This window comes from Ornithorhynchus anatinus, chromosome X1, assembly GCF_004115215.2.
Source record: "Ornithorhynchus anatinus isolate Pmale09 chromosome X1, mOrnAna1.pri.v4, whole genome shotgun sequence".
In the NCBI taxonomy this organism is placed as follows: Eukaryota; Metazoa; Chordata; class Mammalia; order Monotremata; family Ornithorhynchidae; genus Ornithorhynchus; species Ornithorhynchus anatinus.
This window is the reverse complement of record NC_041749.1, coordinates 18,707,127-18,724,488: the sequence shown is the minus strand read 5'-3', so window position 1 is coordinate 18,724,488 and position 17,362 is coordinate 18,707,127. Positions and strand designations below refer to the sequence as shown.

General features: G+C 44.0%; 1 protein-coding gene across 3 annotated transcripts in view; it reads right to left on the bottom strand.

Annotated features, from left to right (window-relative positions):
- Nucleotides 1–647: 647 nt before the first annotated feature.
- TAF1B (TATA-box binding protein associated factor, RNA polymerase I subunit B) overlaps nt 648–17,362 on the bottom strand; it is a 64,065-nt gene continuing 47,350 nt past the window's right edge. For all 3 annotated transcript variants that reach the window (XM_029051808.2, XM_029051809.2, XM_029051811.2), the window contains 7 exons: nt 13,825–13,972; nt 9,964–10,141; nt 8,673–8,719; nt 6,900–6,990; nt 4,657–4,727; nt 3,808–4,030; nt 648–1,023 (listed from right to left, as the gene is read on the bottom strand). In XM_029051808.2, the coding sequence (XP_028907641.1) occupies nt 846–1,023; nt 3,808–4,030; nt 4,657–4,727; nt 6,900–6,990; nt 8,673–8,719; nt 9,964–10,141; nt 13,825–13,972 (936 nt within the window). In that variant the 3' untranslated portion in view covers nt 648–845. The remainder of the gene's footprint in view (nt 1,024–3,807; nt 4,031–4,656; nt 4,728–6,899; nt 6,991–8,672; nt 8,720–9,963; nt 10,142–13,824; nt 13,973–17,362) is intronic.

Genomic DNA, 17,362 nt, shown 5'->3' with positions numbered 1-17,362 from the left:
GAGGTTTTTTCCGCCGGTGTTCCTTTGTTCGAGCGTCCACGGTGACGCAGAATGATTGATTTCAGGCTCTCTGGAATTTCTTCATAGCCGCGTACTTTGTCTCCTTTTCTGCGCTTCCCATTCCTTCTGCCTCGATCAGGGTTCGTGACCCCGGCCCGACCTTAGACTTGAAGTTCTTCCCTTGTGTCTCGGACTCCAACTCCACGGCTCAGGGAAGGCCCACCTAACTGTGTCCTGGGCCCCGCAGGTGAGTCCCACTGCACTGAGCTCATTTCAAATCGGCGGGTCAACCCCGGAAAATCGCAGCTCCAAGCAGCTACCCGTTTTCTTTCAGAAACAAGTTTAATCATGTATTAAAAATATAATGAATTCACATTCTCAGGCTTTCAATTCCTCCCTAAATAAGAGCTGTATTTTGAATTACAGAGTGTTTTGTGAAAATTATTCACCTGTCACACCACTGTATTTCAAACATACGATGAGATTTTTCTTTTGAATGCCAAAAAAGGTTTCTTTCTGGCTCTGATTCAACATTTATGAGAAAATTTTAGTAATCACCTATAACAGTCATTCTTGGCAGTCACTTTTCCTCGCATTTCTCTCACGTACCTCTTTAGGAAGAAGCATAAATAAATGAAAACACAATCTCAGCTTTATCCTATTGACGTTTCATTTTCCCGCATCCTTTTATTAATCTAGTTTTTGACTTTAATGCTTTAGGCCGATTTTACACAAACAGCACGGTGAAACAGAGCAGGGTAGTCTTCTGAAATACGAAGGTAGGCAATGATAATGATCAAATGTGACGTAGCTGATCACTTCAGGATCTTCCCACCTGCTCAGATTTAAGGGGTTGTCCTTCGTTTCTCAAATTTTTTATTAAAAAGTCTCCGTTCAATCAAGCTCACCTCTTCATGGAGAAGGGAAGCTTTTATCCTCAACAAGTAGGAGAAAATATTTAGTACAAACTGGTAGCTCCTGGAAAAATTTGAGTCTTCATAGACTGTCACATGATCACATAAGCTAAAAAGAAAAAAAGGAAGAATTAACAATAGCGTATCTTTTGAATGAATGATAAATCGGTTGACTCTACAGTTCCAATCTTCTCAAAATAATTTACGAAACTTATTTTACTGGACTTAATTTATAAGTCAAGGTACATATATTTGACATCAATTCTCCTTCCATGCCTCATGATGAATCAGTTAATCAATGGGAAGTGGCATGGCCTAGTGGAAAGAGTACGGGCCTGGGGGTTAGAGGACATGGGTTCTAATACTGACTCTTCCAACCTGCCTCCTGCGACCCTGGGCACTTCCCTTCTCTGTGCCTCCGTTTCCTCAGCTGTAAAGCGTGAATTAAATCCTACTCTTTCCTACTTAGACTGTGAGGCCCATGGGGAGCGGGGATTATGTGCAACTTGCTTATCTTGTATCTACGCCAGCACTTGAGAAGCAGCATGGCATAATGGATAGAACCCAGGCCTGGGAGTCAGCGGGTCATGAGTTAATAATAATAATGTTGGTATTTGTTAAGCGCTTACTATGAGCCGAGCACTGCTCTAAGCGCTGGGGTAGACATAGGGGAATCAGGTTGTCCCACGTGGGGCTCACAGTCTTAATCCCCATTTTACAGATGAGGGAACTGAGGCACAGAGAAGTTAAGTGACTTGCCCACAGTCACCCAGCCGACAAGTGGCAGAGCTGGGATTCGAACTCATGAGCCCTGACTCCAAAGCCCGTGCTCTTTCCACTGAGCCACGCTGTTCTAATCCCAGATCCACCATGTGTCTGCTGTGTGACCTGAGCAAGTCACTTCACCTCTCCGGGCCTCAGTTCCCTCATCTGTAAACTGGGGATGGAGACTGTGAGCCTCATGGGGGACAGGGACTGTGTCCAACCCGATTTGCTAGTATCCACTCCGGTGCTTAGTACAGTGCCTGGCACATAGCACTTAAATGCCATAATTATTATTATTATTATTACAGTGCATAGCACACGATAAGCACTTAGTAAATTCCACAATTAATTAATTTAATTAATTGCATGTATTAAGTGTCTACTAAGTGCTGAGCACATTCTGGCCCTCAAGGAGCTCTAATCACACACACACACATACACATTATTTACAAATAATGGGAGGAGAAGGAAGAACAGGGACAGAGCAGGATGCAGTACAAATATATTAGGATGAGGACAAGGATTGTGTCTGATCTGACTGCACTGTAAATATCCCAGTGCTTAGCACACCGGTTTAACAAATACCACAGTGGTGATGATGATAAAAGATCTGAATAAACACTCGAATAAGGACATACAAATAACTATTCAAAGAAAAAGAAAAATATACATAAATGCTGAGGATAGGAGTCAGGTACAAAATTGCTAAAGGTGATGTTTAATAGATGTGAATTAATCAGGGAAGGCTTCCAGAAGGACATGGGCTTCTAAGACAGCTCTGAAGATGGGAAGAACTGTGGCCTGGCAGATTTGGGAGAGGAGGAAGTCCCAGGCTTAGGGAAAAGTGTAAATGGAGGGTCAGAGGAGGGAAAATTGAGAGCAAGGAAGAGTAAAATGGTGACTTTGGGAGGAGTGACCAGTGTGGGCTGAAAAATGGGTGAGGGGAGTTGATTCTAAGATGGAGGAAGATGGTGGAGAGCCTTGAAGTTTCTGCTGGAGGCAGAGTGAGGTGGGTAGTCACTGGAGACTTCTGAGGTGTGATTTGGGCTGGGTGATATTTCAGGTCGATGATTCATGCAGCAACTTCTAGTGTGGATTGAAGAGGGTGGAGGCTGGAGGCAGGGAGACCAGAGAGGAGACTGATTCACCAATCGAATCATGACATGAGGACTGTCTGAACCACGGTGGTGGTTGTCTGTGGGGAGGGCAAGTGGGGGCGGATCCAGGAAATGTTGTCCAGGAAGAAGAGGCAGGATTCAGCAGTTGTTTGTTTGGATGTGAGACCTGAGAGGCAGTGAAGAGTGGAGGAAGATTCTCAAGTTGTGGGCTTCCGGGATAGGAAGGACAGTGGTGTTGACTAGATGGGAAAGTTGGGAAGGGGAATGGGTTTAGTGGGATTTGCCAATATACCTGAATCCTAAACTGCAATATGACCTCTATTCCAGCACTGAGTCTCACTTGAACAGAATCATCACATTTTATAGTACAGTTTGGGAAGACAGAACTAGGGGTGTGGGATTCTACAAACACGTCTCTTTTCTGCAAGTGGTCCTCTCCACAAGTTTTGTTAGGTGCCGGGTGTTAGATTTATTTGTATAGATGGGTGAAAAAAAAATACGCCCGCGCATACAGGCACAGTGAGGGTTTTCACCTATTTATTTATTATCATGCCTTTGAAATGCACTTTTCTATCTACATTGGAACTTCTTTATAGAACTGCTTAGCTAAAGTAAGGAAAGGTTAATGGAGAGTTCTGGTTTAATTCTACACACCCTCCCTCTTGAGAACCATCTCCCTGTCAGGGTCACTGCATATTTTAGCAGCAAATGTCCCATCACCCATTAATGAACACTGTCCTTTATATTTTACTCTACTTGCTATTCTAAATTTTACCCACGTTTTTTAATCAGAAAAATTCTTTTTGTAAAAAATAGGGAAAAGCATTTTAGGTTAAATCAAATATTCCACTACTTTATTACTCTGTTGTTTCCCCCATCCAGTGAGCCTCACGTGGGACAGAGGCTTCGTCTGACTAAATTATCCGGTATCTCCCCCAGCGTTTAGTACGGTGATCGGGCACATCGTAGGCACGGACCAAATACCACAATTACTATTAACTACTACATACCTCCTACAGAATTTCTGGGTACTAAGCCAGTACAGCGAGTTCACAGTTACCAACGATTTGTCTTTCTCTTTCAGGACTACTTCAAGGCTATGCCCATGAAAACAGGGCACCTCTGCATTGTCTTTTGTCCAGTTGAACTGGAAGCTTGAAGGGCTATTCTTTTCAGCCCTTGGCGTTGAATTGGCAAGTGTGCTAAACTGTTTTTGAAGGTTCATTATCATTTCTGGAGGAAGAAAAAAAACCCAAGGTTTAAACCGCAAAGCGCAGTCACATTCCTAACGTGGTAACAAGTTTGCTTCTTCCCATACTCTAGAGAGAAAATGAGTCTGTGGTGTAGTTTACCCAAAATCTTTAAGTTTAGCAGACATCTGCCCTGCAGAGTCATCTGTGCTTAAACTTGCCCATCTCCCAAATCGTGTTTTTTCTATAAAGCAAGTTAAGTTCTGTTTCTGTAGCTGGGCATTTTTGATTGGACATTAAAACTTTCAAATGGGAAAAATGACAAGAAAAAGGCATCATCTTAGATTTGTAAGGAGGAAATTTGGCTCAATGCTCCAAAAAAACCCCCAGACTACTTCATATGGCCCAGTGGGAATCAGAGACCTGAGTCCTGCCCCTGCCACTTTCCTGCTATGAGACACTTAACTTCTCTGTACCTCAGTTTTCTTATTTGTCAAAATGGGGCTAGCTGTCTCCCTCCCACATAGAGTAAGAGCTCCATGTGGGACAGGGACTGTGACTGACCTGCTCTTCTTGGATCTACTCCAGTGCTTAGCACAGTGCTTGACCCACAATAAGCACTTAACAACTTCCCAAATGATCACTACTGTTGTTGTTATTGTTACTCACGTTTCCTTTTGTAAACTGTTGCTTTTTCCTTGGCTGAGTAATACAAAGGCTTTTCACTTTTCCATAGGTGCCTTTAGGTAAAAAAAAAAAAGAAAATCAATATGATGAAAAGGAATACTACTAATAATAACCGTGGCATTTGTTAAGCGCTTACTATGGGCCAAGCACTCTATTAAGCACTGGGGTGGATACAAGCAAATCGTCCCTCTCCCACGTGGGGCTCACAGTCTCAAACCCCATTTTACAGATGAGGCCACTGAGGCACAGAGAAATGAAGTGAGTTGCCCAAGGTCACACAGCAGACACGTGGCAGAGCCGGGATTAGAACCCATGACCTTCTGACTCCCGGGCCCGTGCTCCATCCACTACGCCGGGCTGCTTCTTTACGTACGCCACGCCGCTCAGTCCGATGGCATCCACCTGTTCGCTTTGAACAATTTTAGGGATGTTACTAGAAATGCTTAATGATCTATGCAGCGGCTCATGCTTGGAACGAATTTCTAGCGTCCAATCTGACTGCTAAGTCCAGGTGTAGCTAGATAAGACTCACTGGATCCACTCCTGCCTTCAGTGTCGTCCATGTGGCAAGGACTCAGTCAGCTGGAGATACCCCCACTGCTAAAAGAGGAGAGCGAGGTACGTGATCCTGCAGGCCTTGGCCTCAAACCCCATCTGATGCTCCTCAGCGAGTAGTCGTCCAACTACCACCCTACCTCCCGTTTCTGTCAGGCTCGCTCGCTGCTTTCCCCCAGTAAATCAGTCGATGGTATTTACTGACCATTTATTGTGGGCAGACCACTGTACTACGCTGTTGGGAGAAGATAAAAGAGTTGCTAGGTTCAATCCGTGCCCTCAGAGAGCTTACAATCCAACGGTCCTAAGGGCCACTTCGTCGATAGGCCCTAGGCCCTCTTCACTAGTCTCTCTGCCTTCAGCCTCTCCTCCATCAGTCCATACTCCACAACGCTCCCTGAATCATCTTCCTGCAATCTTGCTCTCCATCTCCCAAAGATGTCCGATCACTGCCCATCTCCCTCCGCGCCAAAGAAAACTTTAGCAATGGCCAGTTTTCTGTGGGGCACCGGTATCGGTGCTCTTCACCTGCGACTTGGCTGCTTGGCATTCTTTGTTCCTCCCAAGATCATCTTCTAGTTGTACCCTGCTCCTGATTCAACCACATCTTAACCCTTGCTCCCACTGACCCCCTGGGCCTGGAACTCCTTCCCTTCTCATTTCCACCAGATCGCAGCTCTTCCCATTTTTAAAGGCCTCCTAAAATTCCATCTCCTCCAGCGGGTCTTTCCCAAATAATATCCAATACATTAACTCAACAGCCACTCCAAGGATTTATGTATTTCTACCCACCCTGTGTACCCATGCATATTCAGATCCTTGTTCTTCTTGCTATTCTCACTATTTGTAAACATCCCGTCTGACTCTTTCGCCCTTTCGATTGTAAGCTTCTCCGTCTCAGGGAACGCATCTTTTGCTCTGGCTGTATTTTCCCAGGTACTCAATAAATATGATTACTTCTACTATTACTTCTGCTACTTCAGATCCCCTACCTGCAACAATCAGGAAGATTTCACTGCAGCTGTCTCATCGGTGCTTTTTTCCTCCTTTCCGCATCTCACCCTTCCCTGTCTCACTTTCATCATTCCTACTGCTGATCAGAAAGCAGTCTCAGTAGTGTTGGGTAAGAGAGTATCCAAGCAGAGGTAGAGTTGCAATCCTCCCTGAGATGGGCATAAGGAGGTGAATTTTGGCTTTATAAGCCCAGAAGGCTTCCATAACCTTGGGTCCTCCTGAGCTTTAATATGGCCCAAAGAATGTACAAGCAGGTGAATATGCAAAAATAAGCATATAACCAGTCTTAAGAGGTACCAAGAAAACTCTAACTAAAATCTGGCAGCAAACCTTAGAAATATAAAGCAGCAGCTCCAAAGTAAATTTGATACCTACTTCCATTTTTGTTTACGGAAGACCCGAAGCCAAAGTCTGTGTTTTTTGTGGTATCGGGAGGTGAAGAAAGAGAGTGGGGGAGGAACTGACATTGGTATATGTGGATGAGGCTGATGAAAATTTTACGAGGTAAACAGAAATATGGTAAGCTAATGTTTCTGCTCAAAGGCTACTCTCCGTATTAATTAAATGTATAAAACATATACAATTTTAGCATCCATATATATGACCTATATCTCTACATAAAAGCCAGAAAGAGTGCCTCAGAAAAGACCACGTACCTTGCCTTGGCTTCCTCTCTCTTTTTCTGTTTCTCGTCGATCGTTTTCTTCATAAGATTGTACCACTTTCTGAAATCGAAACAAGGCTTATCTGAAAGAAAATACATCCCAGATTAGTGACCCAGAAATCACCGCATATACACGCCTCACACAGGGGGAGACTCTTTGAAATGGGGCTTCCCTAAATTAAATATCCTCTGTGTGGCTAGCAAAAAAATACTGAGATCTCATGTTTATCAATTCCAAGAAAGCTTCTGACTTAATGGAAAGCTGTTTTCAGTTTTCATTGCACTCACTGAACCTGGAATAGCCTCGACATCCATATGCTTGGAGGAGAAGAGGCGCGACTGCAGAAGGGGAAGTTAAAACAGTCAACGGAGTCTGCTATAAAACCTTCCCGAAGAATCAAGATGAGCACCCCAATCTCGTCAAAACATCTTTTTTTGTTAATGTCAGTCAGTCAACTGTATTATTGTGCGCTTACTGTGTGCAGAGCTTCTACTAAGCAATTGGGAGAGTACAATATAACAGTACAATAGACACAATCCTGCCCACAATGAGATTATAGTCTAGAGGGGAAGACAGACATATTATAAATAAATATGGATGTAAGTGCTGTGGAGCTGGGAGTGGGGGGATGAATAAAGGGAGCTAGTCAGGGCGATGCAGAAGGGAGTGGGAGAAGTGGGAAAGACGGTTTGTCGGGGAAGGCCTCCTGGAGGAGATGTGCCTTTAATAAGGCTTCGAAGGCGGGGAGAATAATTGTCTGTCGGATATGAAGAGGGCGGACATTCCAGGGCAGAGGCAGGATGTGGGCGAGAGTTCGGCGACGGGGAGCCTTTTGTGGTGTCGCTGAACCACCAGGTATCCCAAGAACTGTCCCTAGAAGCTTTCATTCCTCCTGGGGACTGGGCAGGCCATAAAACCGTAGGCTGCTTTCTCCTTTTCCTTTCTTCCTTCTGGGAAAAGGATGTTACTATGGGTTGGACTCGTTGGGGCTTGCAATGGGGTGGGGGAGGGGAAAGTGCGCAAAATGTCTGCCACTTTATTATTATTAATCATATTTTTCAGCACTTACTGTACTAAGCGCTTGGGAGAGTACGATATACTATCGGACACATTCCCTGCCCACAATGAGCTCATAGTCTAGAGGGGGAGACAGACATTAATATAAATAATTATTAATAAACATATTTATTTCATAACAATTCATAATCATTTAATATAACCATCGTCATATTTATCGAGCGCTTACTGTGTGCATTTGGTGGCAGGTTGCAAAATGGCAACCTTGTCCTAAGTGTGAAATCAGGAAGCCGTGCCCCCGTATTCAGGATCGGTCTCAGATACAATGTGATAAACTACTATTAATCTTCATACGAACTCTTGGAGAGGGAATGTAAACTTTCGTAGAGATAGCCCAGTTCTAAAATTAGGATTTCGTGTGAGAAGCAGCGTGGCCTAGTGGAAAGAACCCGGGCCTGGGAGTCAGAAGGAGCTGGGTTCTAATTCCAGCTCTGCTACTCGTCTGCTGGGTGACATTGGGCGAGTCACTTCACTTCTCTGGGTCTCAGTTCCCTCATCTGTAAAATGGAGATTAGGACTGTGAGCCCCATGTGGGACACGGAGTGTATCTACCTGATTGAATTAATGAATTAGCTTGAATCTACCCCACTTACTACAAGCTTAGTACAGTGCTCGGCACATAGTAAGTGCTTAACCAAACAATTAAAGAAAAAAAATAAAAGAAATACCCCTAGCGAGGTCCAGTACCTGTTTTGTTCTCTTCATTTCTTTTGGAAGCAATCCTGGATAGAGACCTGAAAATATATTATCATGAAATTTGCCATTCATTTGGAAACCCAGCAAAAATAGCAGGGCTTAGTGGAAAGAGCCCAGGCTTGGGAGTCAGAAGTTGTGGGTTCTAAGTCCGGCTCCACCACTTGGCAGCTGTGTGACTTTGGACAAGTCACTTCACTTCTCTGGGCCTCAGTTACCTCCTCTGGAAAATGGGGATTAAGACTGTGAGCCCCAAGTGGGACGACCTGATTATCTTGTGTCTACTCCAGGGCTTAGAACAGTGCTTGGCACATAGAAATAGCTTAACATATACCATCACTACTATTATTAGAGAAGCAGCGTGGCTCAGTGGAAAGAGCCCGGGCTTGGGAGTCAGAGGTCATGGGTTCTAATGCCGGCTCCGCCACTTGTCAGCTGTGTGACTTTGGGCAAGTCGCTTTCACTTCTCTGTGCCTCAGTGACCTCATCTGTAAAATGGGGATTAAGACTGTGAGCCCCACGTGGGACAACCTGATCACCTTGTATCCCCCCAGCGCTTAGAACAATGTTTTGCACATAGTAAGTGCTTAACAAATACCATCATTATTATTATTTTAGAGGCTGAAGAATTCTGAAACAAAAATGCAAGCCTAAAACTTCTGACACCCTATCTGATAAAAATTCCTCTTCATTTTTGTAAAATGTCCTTTCCTAAAACTATAAATATATATTCGAAAAGAGAAACCAAAGCACTTCACTGGGGTGTACGCTGCTCACTCTATATACCTAAGATCGACTGCAGTCATTTTCTGCTTTATAGAGAAAGAGTGCCTCTAATCTCTAATATCTCTAATAACTAGAAGCCAAAAATATACATTAGAAAGCCAGAGTAAAATCTTTAACAGCAGCGACTTTCAATGCTGTTCAGTGCTGTAAGGTAAATCAGATTCCCTTTTTGTCTTTTTAGCCTAAAGTGGTTTCCGTTCAGTGTACGTAATCAGCAAAAATACATTTCTAATTAATTTAGATTTTAAAGTGTGTGTGTACAGATTTAGCATGATAAAATACTACACCCAACAAAATAGAGACAAAAAATAGGTGTATGCTCAGCCTTCAAATTTAACATCGAGTAAAAAGAGTATTTTAAACACTACTATAAGGCCGGCTACACCTTGAAAGTCGTATATTTTCAATTAATTTAGATTTTCAAGTGTAGGTGTACAAATTTAGCATGTGAGGGTCTTAAACCCAACAAAATACGAACAAAAGATAGGTGTATACTCACCATTCAAATTTATCATCCAATAAAAAGAGTATTTTCAACACTATTACAATTATGGCTACAGCCTGAACATCGTATTTCACAGTCTTTGCAATTTTTGCTATCGGATCAAACGTCAAAAAATTCACATCTCCTATATTGGTAATCTTTACAATTTGGCAGGTCCAGTCATGCAGTTCATCTGTTAGAGGGTTAAAAAGTTTAAACATATTAACTTATCTAGCATATCTGAATATGCTGAATTAGAAAAACGGTATTTAAAACAACATTACGGAAAAGCTTTATCGAAGGAAAAAAATCAAAATAGGCATATAACTTGCTAAGGTATCAGAACTCCTTATTATAAATCAACTCTGCCGTTAATGTCGTCGACAATGTGGATGGAAAAAAAAAAAGTACAAAAAGTGGAGGCCAGATTTTAAGGCAAGAAGGATTGCATTACTGGAAGGGCAATGTGGTGAAAAATATTTTCCAGATTCTTAAACTTGATTTTCACTGGATAAAAATAAAATGTTACAGCCACTTTAAGAACCAGGATATTCAAAAATAATAATCTCATAATCTTACATGAACAATACAACACCATAAAAAAAATTCAGAGGCTTACTGTCTTTCAATTTGGTATGGATCTTGCTTGAGGTTATAGGGGAGGTCTTAGTTTACTCATTTGTAAAATGGGGATGAGCTAAGATTGAGTTTTATGAGCCCCGTGTCCAATCACATCACTTCGAATCTACTCTAGTGCTTATCACATATTAAGCACTTAATAAACGCCATAGTTAATATTTCTGTAGCCCCTTCTGTCTTGCAGCCTGCTGGAAACCGGGCTAACATTTGATTGTTTGCCACCTCTTAGCATAATAGGGCAAGCAGCAGGGCCTACTGGGAAGAGTATGGGTCCGGGAGTCAGAGGACCTGGGTTCTAATTCCGCTTCAGCCACTTCTCTGCTGTACGGCCTTGGGCGAGTCACTTAACTTCTCGGGCCTCAGTTTCCTTATCGGTAAAATGGAGATTCAATATCTGTTCTCCCTCCAACTTCGATTGTGAGTCATAGGTTCTAATCCCAACTCCGCCACTTGTACGCTGGTTGTGACCCTGGGAGAGTCACTTCACTTCTCTGGGCCTCAGTTCCCTCATCTGGAAAAAGGGGATGAAGAGTGTGAGCCCCATGCGGGACAGACACCGTATCCAACCCGATTTGCTTCTATCCACCCCAGCGCTTAGTACAGTACCTGGCACACAGTAAGCGCTTAACAAATGCCATCATTATTGGGTAGGGATGGTCTCTGTTGCCGAATTGTACTTTCCAAGTGCTTAGTACAGTGCTCTGCACACAGTAAGCGCTCAGTAAATACGACTGAGTAAATTGAGTGGTTTCTATTTATCCTGGCCTTTGCTGCACAGCGAAGTTGGAGTTAAAGCCATTATAATAATTATTAGTATATTTGTTAAGTGTTTACTATGTGTGAAGCACTGTTCTAAGCCCTGGAGTAGATAGAAGTTAAGCAGGTTGGGCACAGTCCCTGTCCCACAGGGGGTTCACAAGGAGGAGGGTACAGGCAACAAACCCCCATTTCCACAAGGCCACAAGGCCACGTTGCTCATTTTGGCCAGCTTTTTGTGTCTTGAAGGGCCACCTCCTTGATGATGGATCTGTCATGGGTGATGGGTGATGATACTTCGGGTGATGATGTGGTGGTTCCATTGAACTCTTCAATGAGGCTACGCTACCTCTATGGAGCCACTGTGCTTTTCTGGAGATGATCATCGATGATATTTATTGAGCATTTACTGTGTGCAGAGTACTGTACTGAGGACGTGGGAGAGTACAGTACAACAGGGTTGGTAGACACATTCCCTGACCTTGCCAAGCTTAGTGTCTAGATGACTAAAAGTCTTTAGTTTGGCGGCGGCCCCTGTAATGCAGCCTTGGTAACTCTCCCCTGCTTGTTGTTTTTTTCGTGCTTCTTTTTGTTTGATATTTTTTTGTATGGTATGGAAGCACTTACTATGTGTCAGGCACTGTACCAAGAGCCGGGGTAGATACAAGCTAATCAGGTTGGACACAGTCCCTGTCCCACATAGGGATCACAATCTTAATCCCCATTTTACATCTGAGGAAACTGAGGCACAGAGAAGTGAAGCGACTCGCCCAAGTTCACACAACAGAGAAGTGGTGGAGCCAGAATTAGAACCCAGGTCCTTCTGACTCTCTGGCCCATGTTGTACCCACTAGACCCTGCTGCTTGATCTCTAATCCCTAGAAAGGCTTCTGTGGGTCTTCATTTTGTTACGATCAGGAGGAGCGGCAAGGTATTGTTGATGTTTATGAGGTTTGGCCCGCAGGACCAGTTCTGTCCTGACAGGTTGTTGGGATTAGGGGATAAATTTAAATTGGAGGTGATGTTGGTTGAAACTTGGTATGAGACCCCAGCAGAAATGGCCTACTGCTTTTCCTTTTATGGATTTCAAAGGAAAATCACATCTTTAAGAATGTTTATTTGGGTATCAGCACGGTACTTTTTCAGGTACAGAAGTCCTGAATTTCCCATATTTCCAGTTTAGCAAGAAACTCAGGAATCGATTGCATCAGCAGATTCCAACCACGTTTCCTGGGTCTAGCTCTAGTTTGAATTAGGTCTAAAGTGAATACTTTTTAGACTATGCCTCACTATGCCAATTGCCTCAAGGAGTTAATGCGATTCTTGTTAACCCTGAGTTGAATTTGCAATAGCCTAACAACAGAAACATTATACAGTATCACTTTAATGTTGTTCTTTTATTAGAATTTCGTGATCTGATAACCATATTTTATCATATTTAAACTGTAAAAAAGAAAAAAAAACCCTCCACCCATCACAAGTCATTACTGTTCTAATAATTCACTTAGTTTTCGGCAATCTTCTTCATCACTTAAAAAATAATAATCTCATTTCCACGACTGAAAGATTTTGGTCAGGAAGGAATACATGTGCCTATTGTATTTTTGCCAACTAACGGTGGAATGTAAATATTTTAAAGGAACTAAGTGATCTCGATATGAAAATGTGAGCATGAACTAGTAAGCGATATGGGATCAAACCATAGTACACTAATTTATCACAGTCCCCGTTTCAAAATAGTGCAGGATGGTCTCTATGTGTGAATATATCTGTATATATCTGTAATTTATCTATTTATTTATTTATATTAATATCTGTCTCTCCTTTTAGGCTCTTAGCTCGTTGTGGGCTGGAATATGTCTGTTGTTAGAGTGTACTCTCCCAAGTGCTTAGTACCGTGCTTCGCATACAGTAAGTGCTCAATAAATACAACGGAATGAATGAATAAATGTAGCAATCCACAGCCACAACAAAGTGAATTTAAGCTCTCATATTTGCCTTAACATTGAATTCTCTCCTTAGTGCGTTAAAATGAGATGCTAAACAAAATAAGTGTAGCTGTATTTGATAAGGGGCCAAAGTTTAAACTTGCACAAGTACAAGACAGATTTCATCAATTCCATTCCGTTCTTTTCTCTAAAATATAACCGGTCCTCTGGCCAGAATTTAGGTGCTTGGGCAGAAACATTATATTACAAGGAATGGGGGAGGCACTCAGTGAAAGTAAAAAGAGATTATTTTGCAAATTTTTATGAATTCATTAGTGAAAAAACGATGACAAGATAGATGTTCTAAAATATTCCCAATTACCTCTCCACGTGAACCGAAAATTACACATGGCTTTGGGAGAATTTGGCTGTCGTAAATTGCCTGTCTGATATCACCGGAGGAATAGGATATAAATGTTACACTCCCTGGGATCCTAGTGCTACCATTTCAGGTTGTTGTCACAAAATTAGCCCAAACGCAAACTAGTCTTACCAGGCAAATTGGCTTCCATCAGGTACTTCATACACAGGATATTTGGATGGAGAAAAGAGTTTTCAGTAATATCTGGAAAACGTGGCAAGTCTAAAAATGTGGCAAGTTTGATCATCCTTGAATAGATGCTTTCATAAGTAGGCCAAGACTGAAAAACAAAAGAGGTTTACAAAATGTGATTTTAATTCAGCTGCTTACAAGGGCCAAACCACTAGGCTTCTATAATTTTTTCTTTGGTTCATGCATTCAATCATTTTTATTGAGCACTTACTGTGAGCAGGGCACTGTACTAAGCGCTTGGAAAGTACAATTCGGCAACAAAAGGAGACAATCCCTACCCAACAACGGTTGGTTCTGCCCACATTGGCCAAAAGTAGGCAGGTAAATAAATAAAAGAGGGCAACAAGCCAGCATGATTGCTAAGGAGAGCTGATGACCAGGGAGGTGGGGATCAAGTGGAAAAAGTCTGCAGAAGGAGGAGGAAGCTTTTTTAGGAAGACTTTCACTTTCTGCTGAGGGACAGATCTGGGTAGGGGCAAGTCAGCGTACAATGGGAGTGTCAGAGTGACTTGCAGTTAGAGTGGAAGTTTTATTTGCAAAATGCACTGGAACAGGAAGCTTTCCCTTTAAAAAAGAATACCTCCATCGGTCATATTTCTTGAGCGCTTGCCAAATGCTGAGCACTAAGTGCTTGGAAGGGCACGCTACAACTGCATTAATAATAATAATGTTGGTATTTGTTAAGCGCTTACTATGTGCCGAGCACTGTTCTAAGCGCTGGGGAAGATACAGGGTCATCAGGTTGTCCCACATGAGGCTCACAGTCTTCATCCCTATTTTACAGACGAGGTAACTGAGGACCAGAGAAGTTAAGTGCCTTGCCCAAAGTCACCCAGTTGACATGAGGCGGAGCCGGGATTTGAACCCATGACTTCTGACTCCCAAGCCCGGGCTCTTTCCACTGAGCCACGCTGCTTAAGGAGGCCCAAACCTGGGGAGTGATGAGTGATTCATTTCTGTAAGGAGGTTTCTACCCTGTCTAGCTCTGCTGATTATAATAATAATGTTGGTATTTGTTAAACGCTTACTATGTGCAGAGCACTGTTCTAAGCGCTGGGAGAGATACAGGGTAATTAGGTTGTCCCACGAGAGGCTCACAGTCAATTCCCATTTTACAGATGAGGTAACTGAGGCACAGTGAAGTGAAGTGACTTGCCCACAGTCACCCAGCTGACAAGTGGCAGATCCGGGATTTGAACCCATGACCTCTGACTCCCAGACCCGTGCTCTTTCCACTGAGCCACGCTGCTTCTCTATACCTCAGAAGCTTCTAGATATGACTGACTGATTGATAATTCAGGAAACCAGACAATATCAAACCCTCAAACTCCATCGTATGGCATCCCTGTCCCAGCAGGGAAAGGGACGGTTATTCCACGACCACTTCCTTCCAGCGACGAGGGTGGGGAGAGAGACGCCCTTCAACAAAGAGGGGAGCCATCCTGAATATCCTGCTCACACTCCTCTCCCTCCCCTCTCCCTTGGTATCTCTCCCACGACAGCTGATCCTGGATAAATATATAATCCATCGCATTTACTAAGCGCTTACTGTGACAGAGAACTATACTTGGGAGAGTACAATATAATAATAAAAGAGAGTTGGTAGACACACTCCCGGCCCACAATGAATTTATAACCCAGAGGGGGACAGACATTAATATAAATAATTACGGACGCGTACGTAAGCGCTGGGGGGCCGAAGGAGGGGTTGAAAAAGGGAGCAAATCGGGGCGACGCAGAAGGGAGTGGGAGAAAAGGAAATGAGGGCTTAGTCAGGGAAGGCCTCATGGAGGAGATGGGCCTTCGATTAGGCTTTGAGGTTAGGGAGAGTGACCGTCTGTCAGATATGAAGAGGGAGGGAGTTCAAGGCCAGAGGCAGCATGTGGGCGAGAGGGCAGCAAAAAGATAGACAAGATAGAGGTACAGTGAGTAAGTTGGCATCAGAGGAGCAAAGTGCGAGGGCTGGACTGTAGTAGGAGAGCAGCGGGGTAAGGTAGGACGCGGCCAGGTGATTTGAGCGCTTTAAAGCCGACGGTAAGGAGGCTCCGTTTGATGCAGAGGTGGAGGGGCAACTACTGGAGGTTCTTGAGGAGTGGGGAACGAGGATTGAACGTTTTTGTAGAAAAATGACCTAGCCAGGAGAATGAAGTGTGGACTGGAGTGGGGAGAGGCAGAAGGCAGGAAGGTCAGCAAGAAGGCCGATAGGATAATCAAGGCGGGTCAGGATAAGTGCTTGGATTAACGCGGAAGCAGTTTAGACGGAGAGAGGAGGGTGGATTTTAGCGACGTTGCGAAGGTTGAACCGACAGGATTCGGTGATGGATCGAATGTGTGGGTTGAATGAGAGTGACAAGTGAAGAATAGCGCCAGGGTTACGGGCTCGTGAGACAGAAAGGATAGTTGTGCGGTCTGCAGTGATGGGAAAATCAGGGAGGACACGGTTTGGATGGGGAGATGGGGAGTTCTGTTTTGGACCTGTTAAGTTGGAGGTGTCACCAGGACATCCGAGTACAGATGTCTAGAAGGCGAGAGGAAATGTGAGACTGCTGAGAGCGCGAGAGATCAAGGTTGGAGATGTAGATTTGGGAATGGTTCTCCTAGAGCTGGTAATTGGAGCCATGGGAGAGAATGAGTTCTCCAAGGGAGTGGGTGTAGATGGAGAACAGAAGGGGACCCAGAACTGAACGCTGAGGGCCTCTCACAGCTAGGGGGTGGGAAGTTATAACTGTGATGTCGGAGTGAAGACGATGAGCACATTTCAGAGATGGTTGGAAGGAACAGATGTGGGGCATGGGAGCCTATGGGTTTCCCCCGCTCCATCAGACTCCACTGAGCCATGATGATAATAATAATAATGATAAGCAGCGTGGCCTGGTGGCAAGAGCCCGGGCTTGGGAGTCAGAGGTCGTGGGTTCTAATCCCGACTCCGCCATTTGTCTGCTCTGTGACCCCGGGCAAGTCACTTCACTTCTCTGTGCCTCAGTTACCTCATCTGTAAAATAGGAATTAAGACTGTGAGCCCCATGTGGGACAACCTGATTACCTTGTAGCCAGCCCAGGGCTAAGTACAGTGCCTGGCACATAGTAAATGCTTAACAAATACCATCGTTATTACTATTTTTATTTGTTAAGTGCTTACTATGTGCCAGGCACCGTACTAAGTACTGGGGTGGATACAAGCAAATCGGGTTGGACACAGTCCCTGTCTCATGAGGGGCTCACAGTCTCAATCCTCATTTTACAGAGGAGGTAAAGGCTCGGAGAAGGGAAGTGACTTGCCCAAGGTCACGCAGCAGACAAGTGGCGGATCCGGGATTAGAACCCACGACCTTCTGACTCCCAGGCCTGTGCTCCGTCCACTACGCCATGCTGCTTCTCATATGTGGGCCTGACTCCTGTGAGATGAGTTATTGCCGGGCTCCGACCGACTACCCCCACTGAGGTTCTTACTAAAATCTCGTTCCCATCTGTTGCCCTC